General features: G+C 38.7%; 1 protein-coding gene across 7 annotated transcripts; it reads left to right on the forward strand.

Annotated features, from left to right (window-relative positions):
• Positions 1-1,134: 1,134 nt before the first annotated feature.
• LOC112276666 (uncharacterized) lies at positions 1,135-8,444 on the forward strand. Of its 7 annotated transcripts, none has more exons than XR_016500488.1 (6): positions 1,157-1,781; positions 2,191-2,950; positions 3,088-3,949; positions 4,176-5,019; positions 5,434-6,655; positions 7,770-8,444. XR_016500488.1 is itself a non-coding variant. In XM_090246916.1 (4 exons), the coding sequence occupies exons 3-4, from the start codon at positions 3,773-3,775 to the stop codon at positions 4,398-4,400; spliced, it is 402 nt and encodes a 133-aa protein (XP_090103042.1). In that variant the 5' UTR covers positions 1,135-1,781; positions 2,191-2,950; positions 3,088-3,772; the 3' UTR covers positions 4,401-5,290. The 7 variants fall into 7 exon arrangements, 4 of the variants coding, with proteins under 4 accessions (XP_090103042.1, XP_090103046.1, XP_090103044.1 ...); XR_016500489.1 differs by having other exon boundaries at positions 3,285-3,949; XM_090246916.1 differs by lacking the exons at positions 5,434-6,655; positions 7,770-8,444 and having other exon boundaries at positions 1,135-1,781; positions 4,176-5,290.
• The last annotated feature ends 5,810 nt before the right edge of the window (positions 8,445-14,254 follow it).

Genomic DNA, 14,254 nt, shown 5'->3' on the forward strand with positions numbered 1-14,254 from the left:
AATAGAATTTAATAATTCATCTCAAGTGAAGCATATTTTGGCAAGTAAAACTTTCATTGATACAAGCAACTAGGCTTAATCAAAAGGATGCCTATTCTTCACTTCTAAATTTGCAACTGTGGTTGGAATAGTATGTTGCTCAAATCTCTTTGAGTGAGGGAGCATTTGTTGAGAAGAAGATTACCTCCAAGTAGTTATTATTTTGCAGTGACAATAACGTGAGTGTGGAGGGATAATGCATGGTCTGAATTAGGACACCGAGTTGGAAATTAAACTTTTGTATCATGTTTCTCAATTTGAGAGTTGTCAGGAAAAGCTTTTCTTTGTAGCGCCATTTAGCAATCACTAGTATATTAGGCCAACTTACAGTTCCATTGTCACCCAATTTCTTTGGCCAAGATATTTGTAACAACCGACCAACTATGAAGAATATTGCAACAATGAAAGTGGAGCATTGGAAGGATGGAATTAGATTGCAATAGACCTAAAATTAATTAGATGAAATTAATTAGATGAATTATTATACTTGGATGAATTATTATTTAAAGATGAATTTTAATTAAATAAAAATTTAAATAAGATAATAAATAAATAAAATAAAAAATAAAATCATATTAATAAGAATCTTTTATTTCATGTAATTTGTCAAGGGACTTATTAATTACAAGTTTGAGTTGGCAATAGAGCTTTGGCTCCATTGCTTGGAATTAATTAAAAAGAATAAGAGTGAGTTGATTAGAATTTAATTAATGGCTATGACTTTTAAAATTTACATAGTTAATTCACTCATTGTGAACTAGAATAAACGTCCAGCTAGCTAGTGGAGGTTTATTTAGTTCACACAACTCATGCTACATTTGGCATACTTGTAGTGCATGTAAAATATCCAGTCCATAATCTTTGGCCAGATTAATGCATCAAATTACTCCATGGTTTGCCCTGTTTCAAAGATTAGGGGAGTTTTGTAAGATTAATTTAAAACCATCAGTTAACCCTATTTTGTGTATAAAATCATTCTCATCTTTCACCATCATCCGGTGCCTCTCTCCCCACAGATGCAGTCTCCCTGGGTTTTTGTCTTTACTTCGGCACTTTCTCATTGGAAGTTTAGTTCATAACAAAGCTGTCTTTGGTTTTCTTCCTGTCTGAAGCTTGCCCATAATCTATCTATTTTCTTCTTCGGGAGAAACGTTTCTAGAAGTAGCCTCAGCACGATTCATTCTATTCTGGAAGAAACTCTCGCAATGTTAGCGGCAGATTGACGGTGCTTTGATTCCGCAGGAAACACAGTGGCTGGTAGCATGGATTCTGAAGATGTAAGCACAATTAGCGTCTATAACCCTACCCTCGCCCTCTGTGGCCGCCACCACCGCCCAGCTTTCTGCAACATCTGCTGATGTAGGTGAGGGTAGGCTATGCAATGTGGACTTAGAGGTCGCTCTCAGATCGGAGGCTGCCACCCTACGACGTAAGTGAGACAGTCGCGTGGCTCTCGGAGCGTCGGATGTGCTCTCCAAGCGAGTGACCGAATTGCGTGGGTGCTTGTTATTCACGGGCAGTCTCTTGCGATCTCGGCGCCATCCAGACATTTCTGAGGACCACACCGAATGTGGGGAGATGGATCCGAGAGATGCATGGGAGTTGTTCCCGTGCGGTTGGAAGGAACTCACTCGCGCCCTCAGGTTTAGAGTAGAACCTCAGTGGTGATTAACAATGTGGGTTCATATAAGTCGCACCGTAAGGTCTACAATTGAACTTCAGCGGTGATCAAGATAGTGGGTGTAAGTAAATTCCTTCAGATTTTATGTTTAAGTTTCGGATCCCGTGAGCGTTGGAAGAAGCCTTGTTTGTGTTTGTGGTTGGTTCTTTCTTGTAGGCAAATCCTTGGCTCAGTGAGAAAGTGATGTCTTGTTCACTGGGTACTGTGATGTTAATCTACTTTTCTTCTTCACATTTGAAGCTTTGATTCTTCAACCTGAGCGTCCATCTTTCATCATGTCCCCATTATCCTTGCCCTCATTATATCTTAAGGATGCATTTTATGATTTTAGGATGCATTTGGACCGATTGTGATGTTTAAACATATATATAATTTTGTAGCTAAGTGTTGAGCAAGGCCGTTTTGCCAGCATCTTATGCAATTTCCTGATTCTGATTTTCATACATCTTAACACCTATTCCTTTGGCCAGGCAGGCAGCAATGTGCGACCAGATACAAGGGCTCCGGGTTTTAAACATCTAGGAGGACTGTTTCTGGATGGATCCTAACACAGATAAGGCCCCCCCTTTGTCGAAGTTGTGATCAAAACTGCGTGCTGTTGCAATCACAAGCTCAAGCCCAGTTAGCAATTAATTGATTAATTGTTTAATTGTTATGGTTTCAAATTTTGCTGAGTTTTGAATGTCGCTGCCTCCTGCTCGATTTTTGTTGAGTTTGTTGTATTTCTCTACGGCTCGACCCCGGTCTCGCTATCTACTGCAGCATTCTCGTCGGTGTTGACTCAGCTGCCACCCGCCCTCCTGATTCTTCTGCCCTCGATGCCTCTGCTTCCCTGCATTGCTCCGACGATGAGCGATCCGCCGCCAGTGATTCCTGGTCCGTTCGCAGGGAATACGTTAGCACCTTGGATGGTGAGGACCAACGGAATGCCGATGTTGCGGATGCGCTCAACGCCTCTTCGTTCCGCACCACTGATTATTTGGGCGCCCCTTCTCACCTCTCCTCGTCTCTCCATGCTACGAGATCAAATCCCTCGCTCTTTTCACTTACACTGTGTGTCTGGTACTTGGTCCGGTTAATGACGACTGTGTTTCGAGATGGCCTAGTTTCTTCCAGTCCTTTCGACTCGGAACTGCTGCGCCGATTTCCTTAGCACTTACACTCGCAAACAAGTTAGTTTCCTCCGGATGGTTGTGGTTCGTGAAAATGGATGATTCGATGACATACATGGTAAGTTTTTTATATTTTCTCTTCCTAGATATTATTTGGTGGGGACGGGGTCAATCAGCAGTTTCTTATCCATATAGCTTTCAATCTCATGAAATGGAAGTCGTAAGTATTTCTGACAGGATTTTGATTGACCGCAGGGTTCATTATTGAAAATCTTTGTGCAAGTTGCTTGCTCCTGATGGAGTATTGGTATTTTTTTCCTGTGCCTTGACGGGTGGGCAAGTATGTTGAAGTCACTTGGGAGAATGTTGCTAGAACTGGCGAATGCGGCGGCTCCAATTTCTGCGCGTAGATTTTCATCAAACACCTTAACTTTTGGAATTGCACGTGGCAGGTGATAACCTCTAGTAACAGCCCCAAGGATGAGCTGATAGCTCTGCCGTGCTTTTGGGCTTCGCTTTTTTGCACTTGGCACTATTACTCCGCCCTTCACCATCGACGGCTCTACCCTCTCCATGGCGACCACAGCATCGCCACTATCCTATCAACTCTCTCCGATTCATCGCTGCTCCTGTGAGCCCACACCAACTGCAACCGCCTCGACACATGGCGCCGCTGCAGCTCCATCCAATCACTTTGAGCTTCATCGCCAAGTGGAGCACCTCCACGTCTTCGCATGGCGCTTGGATTCTGATTAGAGCTGATACTGCCTCACTCGCTGCGTTGGGATATATAGTGATGGTAGTCGACAGTTCTCTTCAATCGAAATCAGCTCATTGTACAGGACTTGCCTTCTTGAGCTGTTTGATTTAGGTTACGATCTTCTGCTTTCTACTTTAGCGTACTTCTACGTTGATAATTTAATCCTCACCTGTGTCAAGAATGGCCTCCATGTCCACCGCGATGTCACTGTCGAGCTCTGTGGCTGCACTTGCAGTCATGCTCCCCTCAAACGCTGCTTTTGGATCGTCCGGAGTTCAGCAACTGGCTGCTGTGCGGTCGCCCGTGAACTCGAACGCATCCAGAGTCGTGGCTGCCAGGGCTAGCCAGTCCTCTGAGGTAAGATGCCGCGCATTGGATTTATGCGACTTAGAGTCTAGATGGCATGGATACGTTTCTCTTGTGGATAATTTAAGTCAGGTACAGTTTTCTGGTTCTGAATTTGCGCTAACCTCGATTATTATTATGTACGTATTGTGATGCAATAATGATGCATGGCGTGGAGTGTTGTTTGTGTCATTTTTGTTCAGAATGTCATAGAATTGCTGTTTCTGTATTTTGGCAGGAACAAGCCCCTGTGAAATCAAAGGTTCTTGTGGCCGCCGGAGCAGCATTCGCATTGAATGTTACTCCTGTTGCTCCCGCACAAGCTGGGTTTTTCAGCAATGACATCCAGGTCGAGCGGGGCGCCACATCCCCACAATTCCCCGGAAACGAAGGCACTGGAACCAAGGTCGGCAACAACATGGGGCACCAGAGGATCAGCCAATTCTGGCACGCCCTTCGGTGAAGGCGCTGGTGGAAATTTGGTCGGAGACAACCAAGCCACCAGGCAGCTTTCGTCCACGGGAACACCTCTGGGAGAAGGAAGTGCCAGCGGCTCCGGCGTCAATGTTGCGGAGGCGTTGAAGGTACCTGATGTCGGACTGCCTGATGTGTCCAACTCCCTGAACAAGATTGGTGAGCTGAATCCCTTGAAGAATGGTGTACTCGATGCATCGAACATCGTCGGCGACGCCAAGAATGCTGCTCAGGATTTGGCGGGAGATGCCAAGAGTAAGATTGGCATGGGAGGAATGGGAATGCCTGATGCAGGCAGCGTTGCTAGCAACGCCAAGGGCATGGCCGCTGATGCTAAGTCCTAGGTAAGCGATGGTTTGAGTGGTCCTTCAAGCGTTGCCAGTGGCGCAAAGAACTCTGCCAAGGATTTGGTAGGCGATGCCAAGAGTAAGTTGAGCAATGTTGCCAGCTCCGACGTTGTCGGTGACGCTAAGAACGCTGCAGGCGATGCTGCAAATCGCGCAACTCAGGGAGTTGCATCAAATACTGCACAAGACGTTGTGGAGAACGCCAAGAACAGCATCGGATTACCTAACCCCATGGAAGCTGGGAAGGCTCTGCTTAGTAAGGTCAGTGGAAATTAAATGATTGGTGCGAGACTAATCAAATGATCTCGTGCCTGCTGTTTTGCTAGAGTTTAATCGGGCGGAACCTGTACATGACGAGCTTGAATGTGCGAGGGTGAAGATCATCGTCGTCACTCATTGTACATGTGTGTAGTTAGATGCTCAGCATCGTGATAAAAGTTGTAGCATTTTTATAGTATCTATCTGTCTGGGGTATTGAACATTGCGACATTGGTCGTTTCTCTAAATAAATTCGTACAAACTTGTAATGTTAGGATCTGTTCGAGAACACGACTGGGGTGTGTCAAGCAATTGATTGAGGTTTGTAGGTTAGTCTAGATACAATTCGTTCGTAAACGGAGATAAATTTGGTGAATGGCTCATTTTCTGCGAAATTTCGTTTGCGAATCTGTCTAGCAATGCCCGCGTTCGAGGACGGTGACAGAGGTTTCTGGAAGAGCCTCGAGAAGATGGAAGAAGGGGTCGGTGCAGAGTTCCATGCAGAACTCTATCGTTGCTCTTATTTGTGATAGGTGAACAGGGAGCTCTAGGCAAGCTGTTTTAGTGAAATCGAGCGTGAAGGCGTCAACTGTTGAGCACGGCTCTGGCCTCCAGACGGGACACTTCAATATATGGAGCAAAAGGAGAGCAGGGTTAGCGTCGGGCTTGTCCGAACAAACATGTATTCTAAGAGACCAACGATGGTGGACTTTACAAGGCGGGCATATACGGATCACAAGTTGCGAAAGCCCTCCAATTTGTGTTGTTGTGATCCCGCCTCGCAATGAACAACACAAGATCATGACCAAAGTATGAAAACGTTGGACAAATTTTATTATGAATCCACAATTTCAGCTCACGAATCGCAGAACTACAACCGCAATCGGAGGGTTCATTTATTTTGCCCCTAGCTAAATCCTAGACACAACTGGGTTTCTTGTGCATTTAAACACAACCGACCCTTCATCACTCTGTTGAAGCGCATCTCCAGACACGACAACACTTCGATCCGACCTATTGGAAGCTTATTGCTTACTACCCAACTTCGCAAGTGTGACTGAAGGGGAAGGATTTGAGCACCACTCCGTCTGCTAAGTATCCGTGGTAAGACGTCGTCGAATTGTTGTGACCTCGGGATCAAGCACGTGCTGCTCTCCGTATCTCGCCTAGCATTCTTGAGTACAACGGAACAAGGCGCAGGTTTACTTCTGCGGAGCGATGCGTAATGACTCTCGTGCGTTTTTCGAGTCCGTCATTGAAATTCGGTGTGACTCGTGTGGTATGAGCCAAAAGTTGAGGCTGAGAAGCCCACGGCAATCCGCACGTCTAGATGAGGGCGAGCTCGCAAGAGGCCGCCCATGAACACGAAGTATTGATGCACTTCGGTCACTTGCATGGAGAGTGTGTCCGAGGAGCGATGGCAACGCAGCCATCTCACTATTCGTCGTGAATTGGTGGCGGCGATGGGTGAGCGTCTCCTGTGGCCCTGCTGCGCTCTCTTGGATCTCCTGCAAGTCTAGTATCTGCATCTCCTGCGGGCCTATTATCTGCACCGGTTGTCGAGTTCGGGCGCCAGGGACGTGAAGGAGGCGGATTATAGTAGCTAATGCTGGTGGCGTCTTCCATGTTTCCTCGAACTGTGAGTCCTCGAACTGTGAGTCCTTAGGAATCGAAGCACTGTCAATTTGCCGCGAGCAGAGTGCGAGTGTGTTCGAGAGAAGAGTGAATCGGGTAAAATCGTTAGTCCTCTAGCAATTTTGGTACTGAAATGAAATATCAGATGGATATGACGGACGCTTCAGTCACTTCACAAAATCAACAACAGCACGTTGTGAGGGGTCGCACTAACAGTGTGAGTTGGTGCTCGAACTCGTCGACTTCTAATTTCGCTGAGGGGAGGGCTATAATCTACAAGACACAGTTTCAGTACCCAACAAAAGCAGAACGCGAAGATGGAGATAATATCAAAGATGAAAATCAAAGAGAAAGGTAGCCATAATGAATCAATTGATCATTTTGCCCTTCTTATAATCCCTCGTTTTGGCCCTATAACCCCTCGTTTTGTCTAATTTTAGAATCAAGCATTTGCAAGTTGTTTTAGACCGTTTCCCGTTCGCGGAGAAATGCCGTTAATTTCGATGATGGGATCGCTTTTCGGCCGTAAATATTTGCTTTACGTGTCAGTTCTCTCTTTCATCCTCGGTTGTCCAAGAAATGCTTACCAAAACAAGCATGGAAGTGGGCATTGATTTACAAATCCGAAAACAGCCGCGCTGTTAGCACCTGGAACCTAAGCATTTCTTAGAAATCCCCCGTGTCGTAGATGGCAACTACAATCTGTGTAGAGTTACTTCGCACCATCCAGCTATCCGGCGCAGATGGTTGAGAAGTCTGTACACAATGTCTGTACACGTTGTGGCTTGAATGATACTCAAAGTTTGCAGCCTTGTTTCGGAGGCTGCCGTTGGTTGTCACAGACCGTTCGTTGAAGCTTAAGCAGAGCAACTCAGGGTTTATTAGGTTACCGTGGTCGTGGCAAGCGTCAAACCCTTGGTATGTCATGACACCAAGGGCATGGGTAAGTATCTGACCGACATCAGCAACAGATTGGAATGGTGTAAATTGACATTTACGATGTTTTGAGTGGAGTTAATCACTCGACAGGTACGCGAAATGGCCTACATTGTTATCCAAATATTTCCTGTAATTCTCCTCATTAGTGGCTTCTTTTTCTTTTTCCTTTTATGACGCAGCCGGAACATATCCAATGAATTGAATAGATCGGAGCAACGGAATTTCTCTCGAATGAAGCATCGAATGCGGCTTCGAGTTTTTTAACGAACATTGGCATCCACAACCAACGTTGACCGCACTTGACGGCACACATGATTGCGCTAACCGTGGGGACCAACACATTAACTAAAACCAGAGGTTCGTTAAGATTGTTCGTGCCCCTGCTGGCTCTCTTTTGGTAAGATTGTGTGGGGTCCAGTAAATGTCGCCGCACTCAGGTAGTCCGTCAGCACAGCAACGGGATCAGTGCCTCCACCCATGCCCAATGGGTGGACATTGTTGTTCTTAACCATTGCCAGCATCCGGCGGTGATCCCGGCAAGACATTTTCCCGGCCTCACTTCTAAAAATAACGATGAGAATCATTATCAGATCAAAAAAGCAGGAAATTCGTTATCAGCTACCAAACCCACTGTTATAACTAATTATGTGTTAGACAGTGTTTTAGAGAAAGAGTGACGAGAGTACCTAGAAGTAATATGCACACATATGTAAACACACATACATACAAGAAGTGAGATTATTGATAGGATTATATCACTTATACAAAGAGAAGGAGAGAAGATAAACATTGTTTTTCTACTACATTCCAAACATTGTAGCTACAATATATATTGTAAACTACAATAAATAGTATGGAGAGTACCAGCTACATTTAATGCTCTCTCTTCCTTGCTTGTCATAATATATTGTGCATAGAATTTTGATCTATACTTTTTTGTAATCTTGTAACTTCAATAACTACTACCTCTCTAAAATCTTATTTAAGAAAACCATATTATATTTAAGAACAAAACCATAGATGAAAGAAAAAGAGTATAATATTATATGAAGAGTTTATCAACCTTCTTGCTCAAGAAAAATAAGTCGCCGCATGCCAATGCCATAAGTAAATCAATGACGGTTGTAGAAAAAGAGAGCTTTGGTGAAGAGATTAGCAACGTTATTTACAGATTCAATTTTCTTGATCTTAAGTAATTGATTAGTAATCAAATCATAGATATAACTAAAATACTTTGGATCAATATGCTTTATCTTATCTCCTTTAATAAAACCACTTTGCATCTGTGCAACATAAGTGCTATTATCTTCATACAAGATAGTTGGAGAATCATCATATAAAAATCCATAGGTTGTCTGAATGAGTTTATTGATTGATTGCAACCAAATACATTCCTAAGATGCTTTATGCAAGGTAATAATTTCTACATAGTTAGATGAAGTTATAATTATAACTTGTTTCATTGATTTCTATGATATTGCAGCTCTATGTTTTAAGAATACATAGCCTATTTGAGATTTAGCTGTTGCAATATTAGATTTATATCTTGTATTAGAATATCCAACTAATTTTGGATATGCAAATCATATGTAATATAATCCCAAATCTTCAGTACCTTTTAAATAGTATAGTAAATATTTGATGCCATTCCAATGTCATAGTATTGGATGTGCATTGTGTCTTGCAAGAACACTAACTATAAATGTAATATCTAGTCTCATAGATGTAGCTAAATATAAAAGTGCTCCAATCACTGCGAGGTATGGATATTGCTCTCATAAAATTTCTTCTTCTTCCTTACACGGATGGTATGGATCATGATCATCACGAGTAGGTCCAACCATTGGTATGGACAATAGATAAGCATCAACCATATTGAATCTTTGTAAGATTTGTCTAATATATGGTAATTGGTAGAAAAAAATTCTACCATCTGTGAGATGCATAATCTGAAGACTAATGCAAAAAGTTATTTTTTCTAACATTTTCATCTAAAATTCATGTAAAAGTAGGTTAGTAGCTGCAATACATGCAAATCTAGTATCCACTACATTAAGATCATCAATATACACATTGATGATCACAAAATCAGTTTTATCTTGTTTAATAAATAAATAAGGGATTAGTAGATCACTTACAAACTTATTTATAATTAAATAATCTTAGAGATATTGATATTACATGTGTCCAAATTCTTTTAGACCATACAAGGCCTTGTATAATTTAATACCATGATATTGTCTTAAAGTAGGTGCATTTGGAGTTCCTGTTTTCAAACTAGGTGGAACTTTCATATAAATATTTGTATTAAATGAATCATACAAATATACACTTACCACATCTATGAGACGTATCTCAAAGGTGGCATGAACTGCCATTCTAATAATATATCGGAATGTAATTGAATCCATGACTAAAAAATTTGTGGATTCATAATCAATACCAAATCATTGGATAAATCCTTGAGCAACAAGACAAGCTTTATAGCAGATTATTTGATCCTTAGTATCTCGCTTGTGTACTAATACTATCTTATATCCCACAGGGCAAGAAGTAAGAGTGTTCAAAATTGGACCAAAGACTTTTTTCTTATGCAAAGAAGCATATTCTTCTTTGATGGTACTTTTTCATTTTAACCAATCAAAGCAATGCATCACTTCCTAAATGGTTTGAGATTCAAAATCTTCTTTCTCGTAAGAAAGAGCTTCTGCCATCATAAATACAAATGATTCATCTATTATAATAGATGGTCTATTCCAAAGGTCATTTGTAGCACAATATAGAATAGATAATTTTGTACTCAACTTTATTTTATTCCTCCTAATTTTAAGATTTTCTATAGCCTAAAGTGAAGGTATAATATGCATGGACATATTGCCATTAATTGATGGTCCCATAGTTTAGTAGGAACTTCTACAAAAATAATACCAAAATCACCACATGTTATAGCTTTCTTCTTTTGTGGTTGCTTATTTGATCTATGAGTCCTTTTAATTGCTAATATTTTAACTTGAAGTATATTTGTTAATGGTATTGTAATTTGAGTGGATTCATTTTGAGCCTCATTAATTGGAACTCTTATAATCTGAGGCATATCATTGAAGCCATCAAGTATTTTATTTGCAATCCATTTTAGATACAAAATCTTGGCAACTTCACTTTCAGCTAAAGATGTTCTAAGATCAAGATTCATTGTAAATGTTTTTGGTACTCCAAATACAAGTAGTGTATTTCTTTGTTGATTAAATATTCTTCTTTGAAGAGATGGAAATGTATTCTCTTCAAAACAACAATTTTAGAAACATGCATGTAATAATGTGCTAGTTGATAGATCAATTATATGAATAATACTTAATGAATCAAAACCAATATATATGCCTTCTCGTTGATAAGCTCTAATTGTATGCCATTGAGGTTTTGGTATTGGAATCCAAGTACAATAATCAAACATCCATAAAAGAGATATATTTAGAATACGACTTAAAATGAGCTCTTGTGGTATAATAATTTCAAGAAAGAAGAGAGAGACATATTAATGCTGCAGCATGCAAAACTGCATGACTCCACATAGATGCAAGTAAATTTGCATGAAGAAGGAGTGGCCAAGTAATGAGTTTTATATACTTTATAAATAACTTTGTAAGTCCATTTTGAGCATGTTCATATAGAACACAATATGCCAATTCAATCCTTGTTGTAGTACAATAGTCTTCAAAGGACTTTGATGGAAATTCTTTTGCATTATCCATATACAATGTTTTGATAGGATAATCAAGAAAATGTGCTAAAAAATAAATAAGCATAGATATAAGATTAGCAAATATCATATTTTTGAGATGATAATAATGAAACATGTGATTGTTTGCTTGATGCATTAACAAAGACCAAAAAATAACGAAATGGTTCAGATATTGGATTAATAGGACTACAAATATTACCATGCAATCTTTCTAGCATTGGTGGTAATTCTTATGGAAGTTTCCAAATTAAAGACTGAGCGATCATCTTATCTTGCACACATGTATGATGTAATTTTATAGAATCTATATTTTTAGGTCTTAAATTATATCCAATTATACATAGAATTATCTTTCAAAATAATATAGATCCTACATGTTCCAATCATCCATGCTAAAGAGAAACATGACTCTCTATAATAAATGATGCAAAATTAAATATAATAGGAGGCCAGATTACAATCCAATATAAACCATTTATCACAACAAAGGCTTTTTCTATAACTTTATGGTTCTATTTAAGAACCAAAACCTCCTGCCTATCTAGAATTATAGTTGAGAGGTGATAACCATTGGCATGCATATCTCGATAGCTGATGAGACTCCAAAGTATTGAGAGTGCAAACATTACATGTTCATATTTTATGATAGAGCCCGTAGGCAGTTTTACCATTATTGATCCTTCTTAGAAATAAAACGTATTTATTCCAGCCATAGTCATTAAATTTTTAGTTTGCTAAGTTGAAGATTTTTTAATAAAAAATTGTTTATCCCTCAAGATAGTATGTGTTATTGTAAAATCAATGAATACATTATTTGATTCATCATTAGAGGTTTTGTCATTCACATAAGCCTCTAAATCATCAATACTAATTGAATCCATAGATGCATCTATGGTATGAGCTTCATGAGCCTCAGCTCAAAGTTTCTTATTTTTTTGGAACATTTTAACAAAGTGTTTTGAAGTATATTATGCATGTGCCAAATGTCCAATCATTCCACATTTATAGTAAGAATGCATCTTTGATTTATGTTTTCTATTATAACTAGTTGTAGAATATTTATTCTTTCTATATGGGTGAAAATAGTCATGACCATGATTGACTTGGTACTTATGAGTATTTTTTCCATGTTTGCATAATTGTTTCTTAGACTTTAGAATATCAAGTACATGATATTCTAGAACCGAGGTTCCAATAAGACAAGCTTCTGCATTATGCAATAGTAGCTTGTTTTTTTTCTTCATAAGAATTAGATAGGACATGAGATCATGATGACTTTAAAATTTCATATTTCTATATTGTTGTATAAGTATAGTTAATGTATGAAGAAATGTAGAGATAATTTTTTCAATCATTTCTTTTTCAAAGATGATTTGTCCACATATCCATAGTTGCGAGACAATACGATATATTTCACTACTGAAAGCATTTAAATTTAAAAAATCCAAGATACTTAAATGTGTCCAATCATGAGATGCACATAGAAAGAAAATGGTCTTTTGATGATCAAATCTAGATTTAAGATTCTTCCAAAGCTTGGTTAGATCTTGCATTCCTAAATATTAATGTTACAATGCACATTCAAGATGTTGACAAAGGAAAAGAAGTGCTTTCCAATGAATAGCAAGAGGAATTGAAGTACTTATAGTAAGAGATTCTTCAAATAGATTTGTATTTGATAGTTGTTCTGCAAATAAATTTATTTTTACCATTTTTATCCATAATAGATAATTTTTTCCATCAGCAACCAATAGTGAAAATAGAAGAGCTTAAAAATGTTGAAATGTATTGGTGATAGTTGAAAACATAGTAGAGGTAGTTGAGGATGTTGAACCACTCATTATAAATAAATTTATGAACAAAAATATAAGTTCATGAAGAAAACGTTGAAAAAATGTATCTTAAAATATAAAGCCAAGTAGAATGATAAAATTGGAACTTAAAATCAAAAATGTTAAAAAAATCATTTAGTTTTTTTTTTTTTTTTTTTTAAATTTATTTATTCCATAAAAAATAAGGGTATGCGGTAGAGTGAGGAAGGATGCATCAGAACTTGGTAACTTGGTAATTTGATAAAGTCTAAGAAACAATTATGCAAACATGGAAAAAATACTCATAAGTACCAAGTCAATCATGGTCATGACTATTTTCACCCATATAGAAAGAATAAATATTCTACAACTAGTTATAATAGAAAACATAAATCAAAGATGCATTCTTACTATAAATGTGGAATGATTGGACATTTGGCACATGCATACTATACTTCAAAACACTTTGTTAAAATGTTCCAAAAAAATAAGAAACTTTGAGTTGAGGCTCATGAAGCTCATACCATAGATGCATCTATGGATTCAATTAGTATTGATGATTTAGAGGCTTATGTGAATGACAAAACCTCTAATGATGAATCAAATAATGTATTCATTGATTTTACAATAACACATACTATCTTGAGGGATAAACAATTTTTTATTAAAAAATCTTCAACTTAGCAAACTAAAAATTTAATGACTATGGCTGGAATAAATACGTTTTATTTCTAAGAAGGATCAATAATGGTAAAACTGCCTACGGGCTCTATCATAAAATATGAACATGTAATGTTTGCACTCTCAATACTTTGGAGTCTCATCAGCTATCGAGATATGCATGCCAATGGTTATCACCTCTCAACTATAATTCTAGATAGGCAGGAGGTTTTGGTTCTTAAATAGAACCATAAAGTTATAGAAAAAGCCTTTGTTGTGATAAATGGTTTATATTGGATTGTAATCTGGCCTCCTATTATATTTAATTTTGCATCATTTATTATAGAGAGTCATGTTTCTCTTTAGCATGGATGATTGGAACATGTAGGATCTATATTATTTTGAAAGATAATTCTATGTATAATTGGATATAATTTAAGACCTAAAAATATAG

This window comes from Physcomitrium patens, chromosome 24, assembly GCF_059467195.1.
Source record: "Physcomitrium patens ecotype Gransden chromosome 24, ASM5946719v1, whole genome shotgun sequence".
Lineage (NCBI taxonomy): Eukaryota > Viridiplantae > Streptophyta > Bryopsida > Funariales > Funariaceae > Physcomitrium > Physcomitrium patens.

Coding starts and splice junctions, on each gene's coding strand:
- LOC112276666 (XM_090246916.1), top strand. CDS start 3,773: ATGGCCTCCATGTCCACCGCGATGTCACTGTCGAGCTCTGTGGCTGCA. Junction 3,950..4,175: donor GGGCTAGCCAGTCCTCTGAG/GTAAGATGCCGC, acceptor GTATTTTGGCAG/GAACAAGCCCCTGTGAAATC.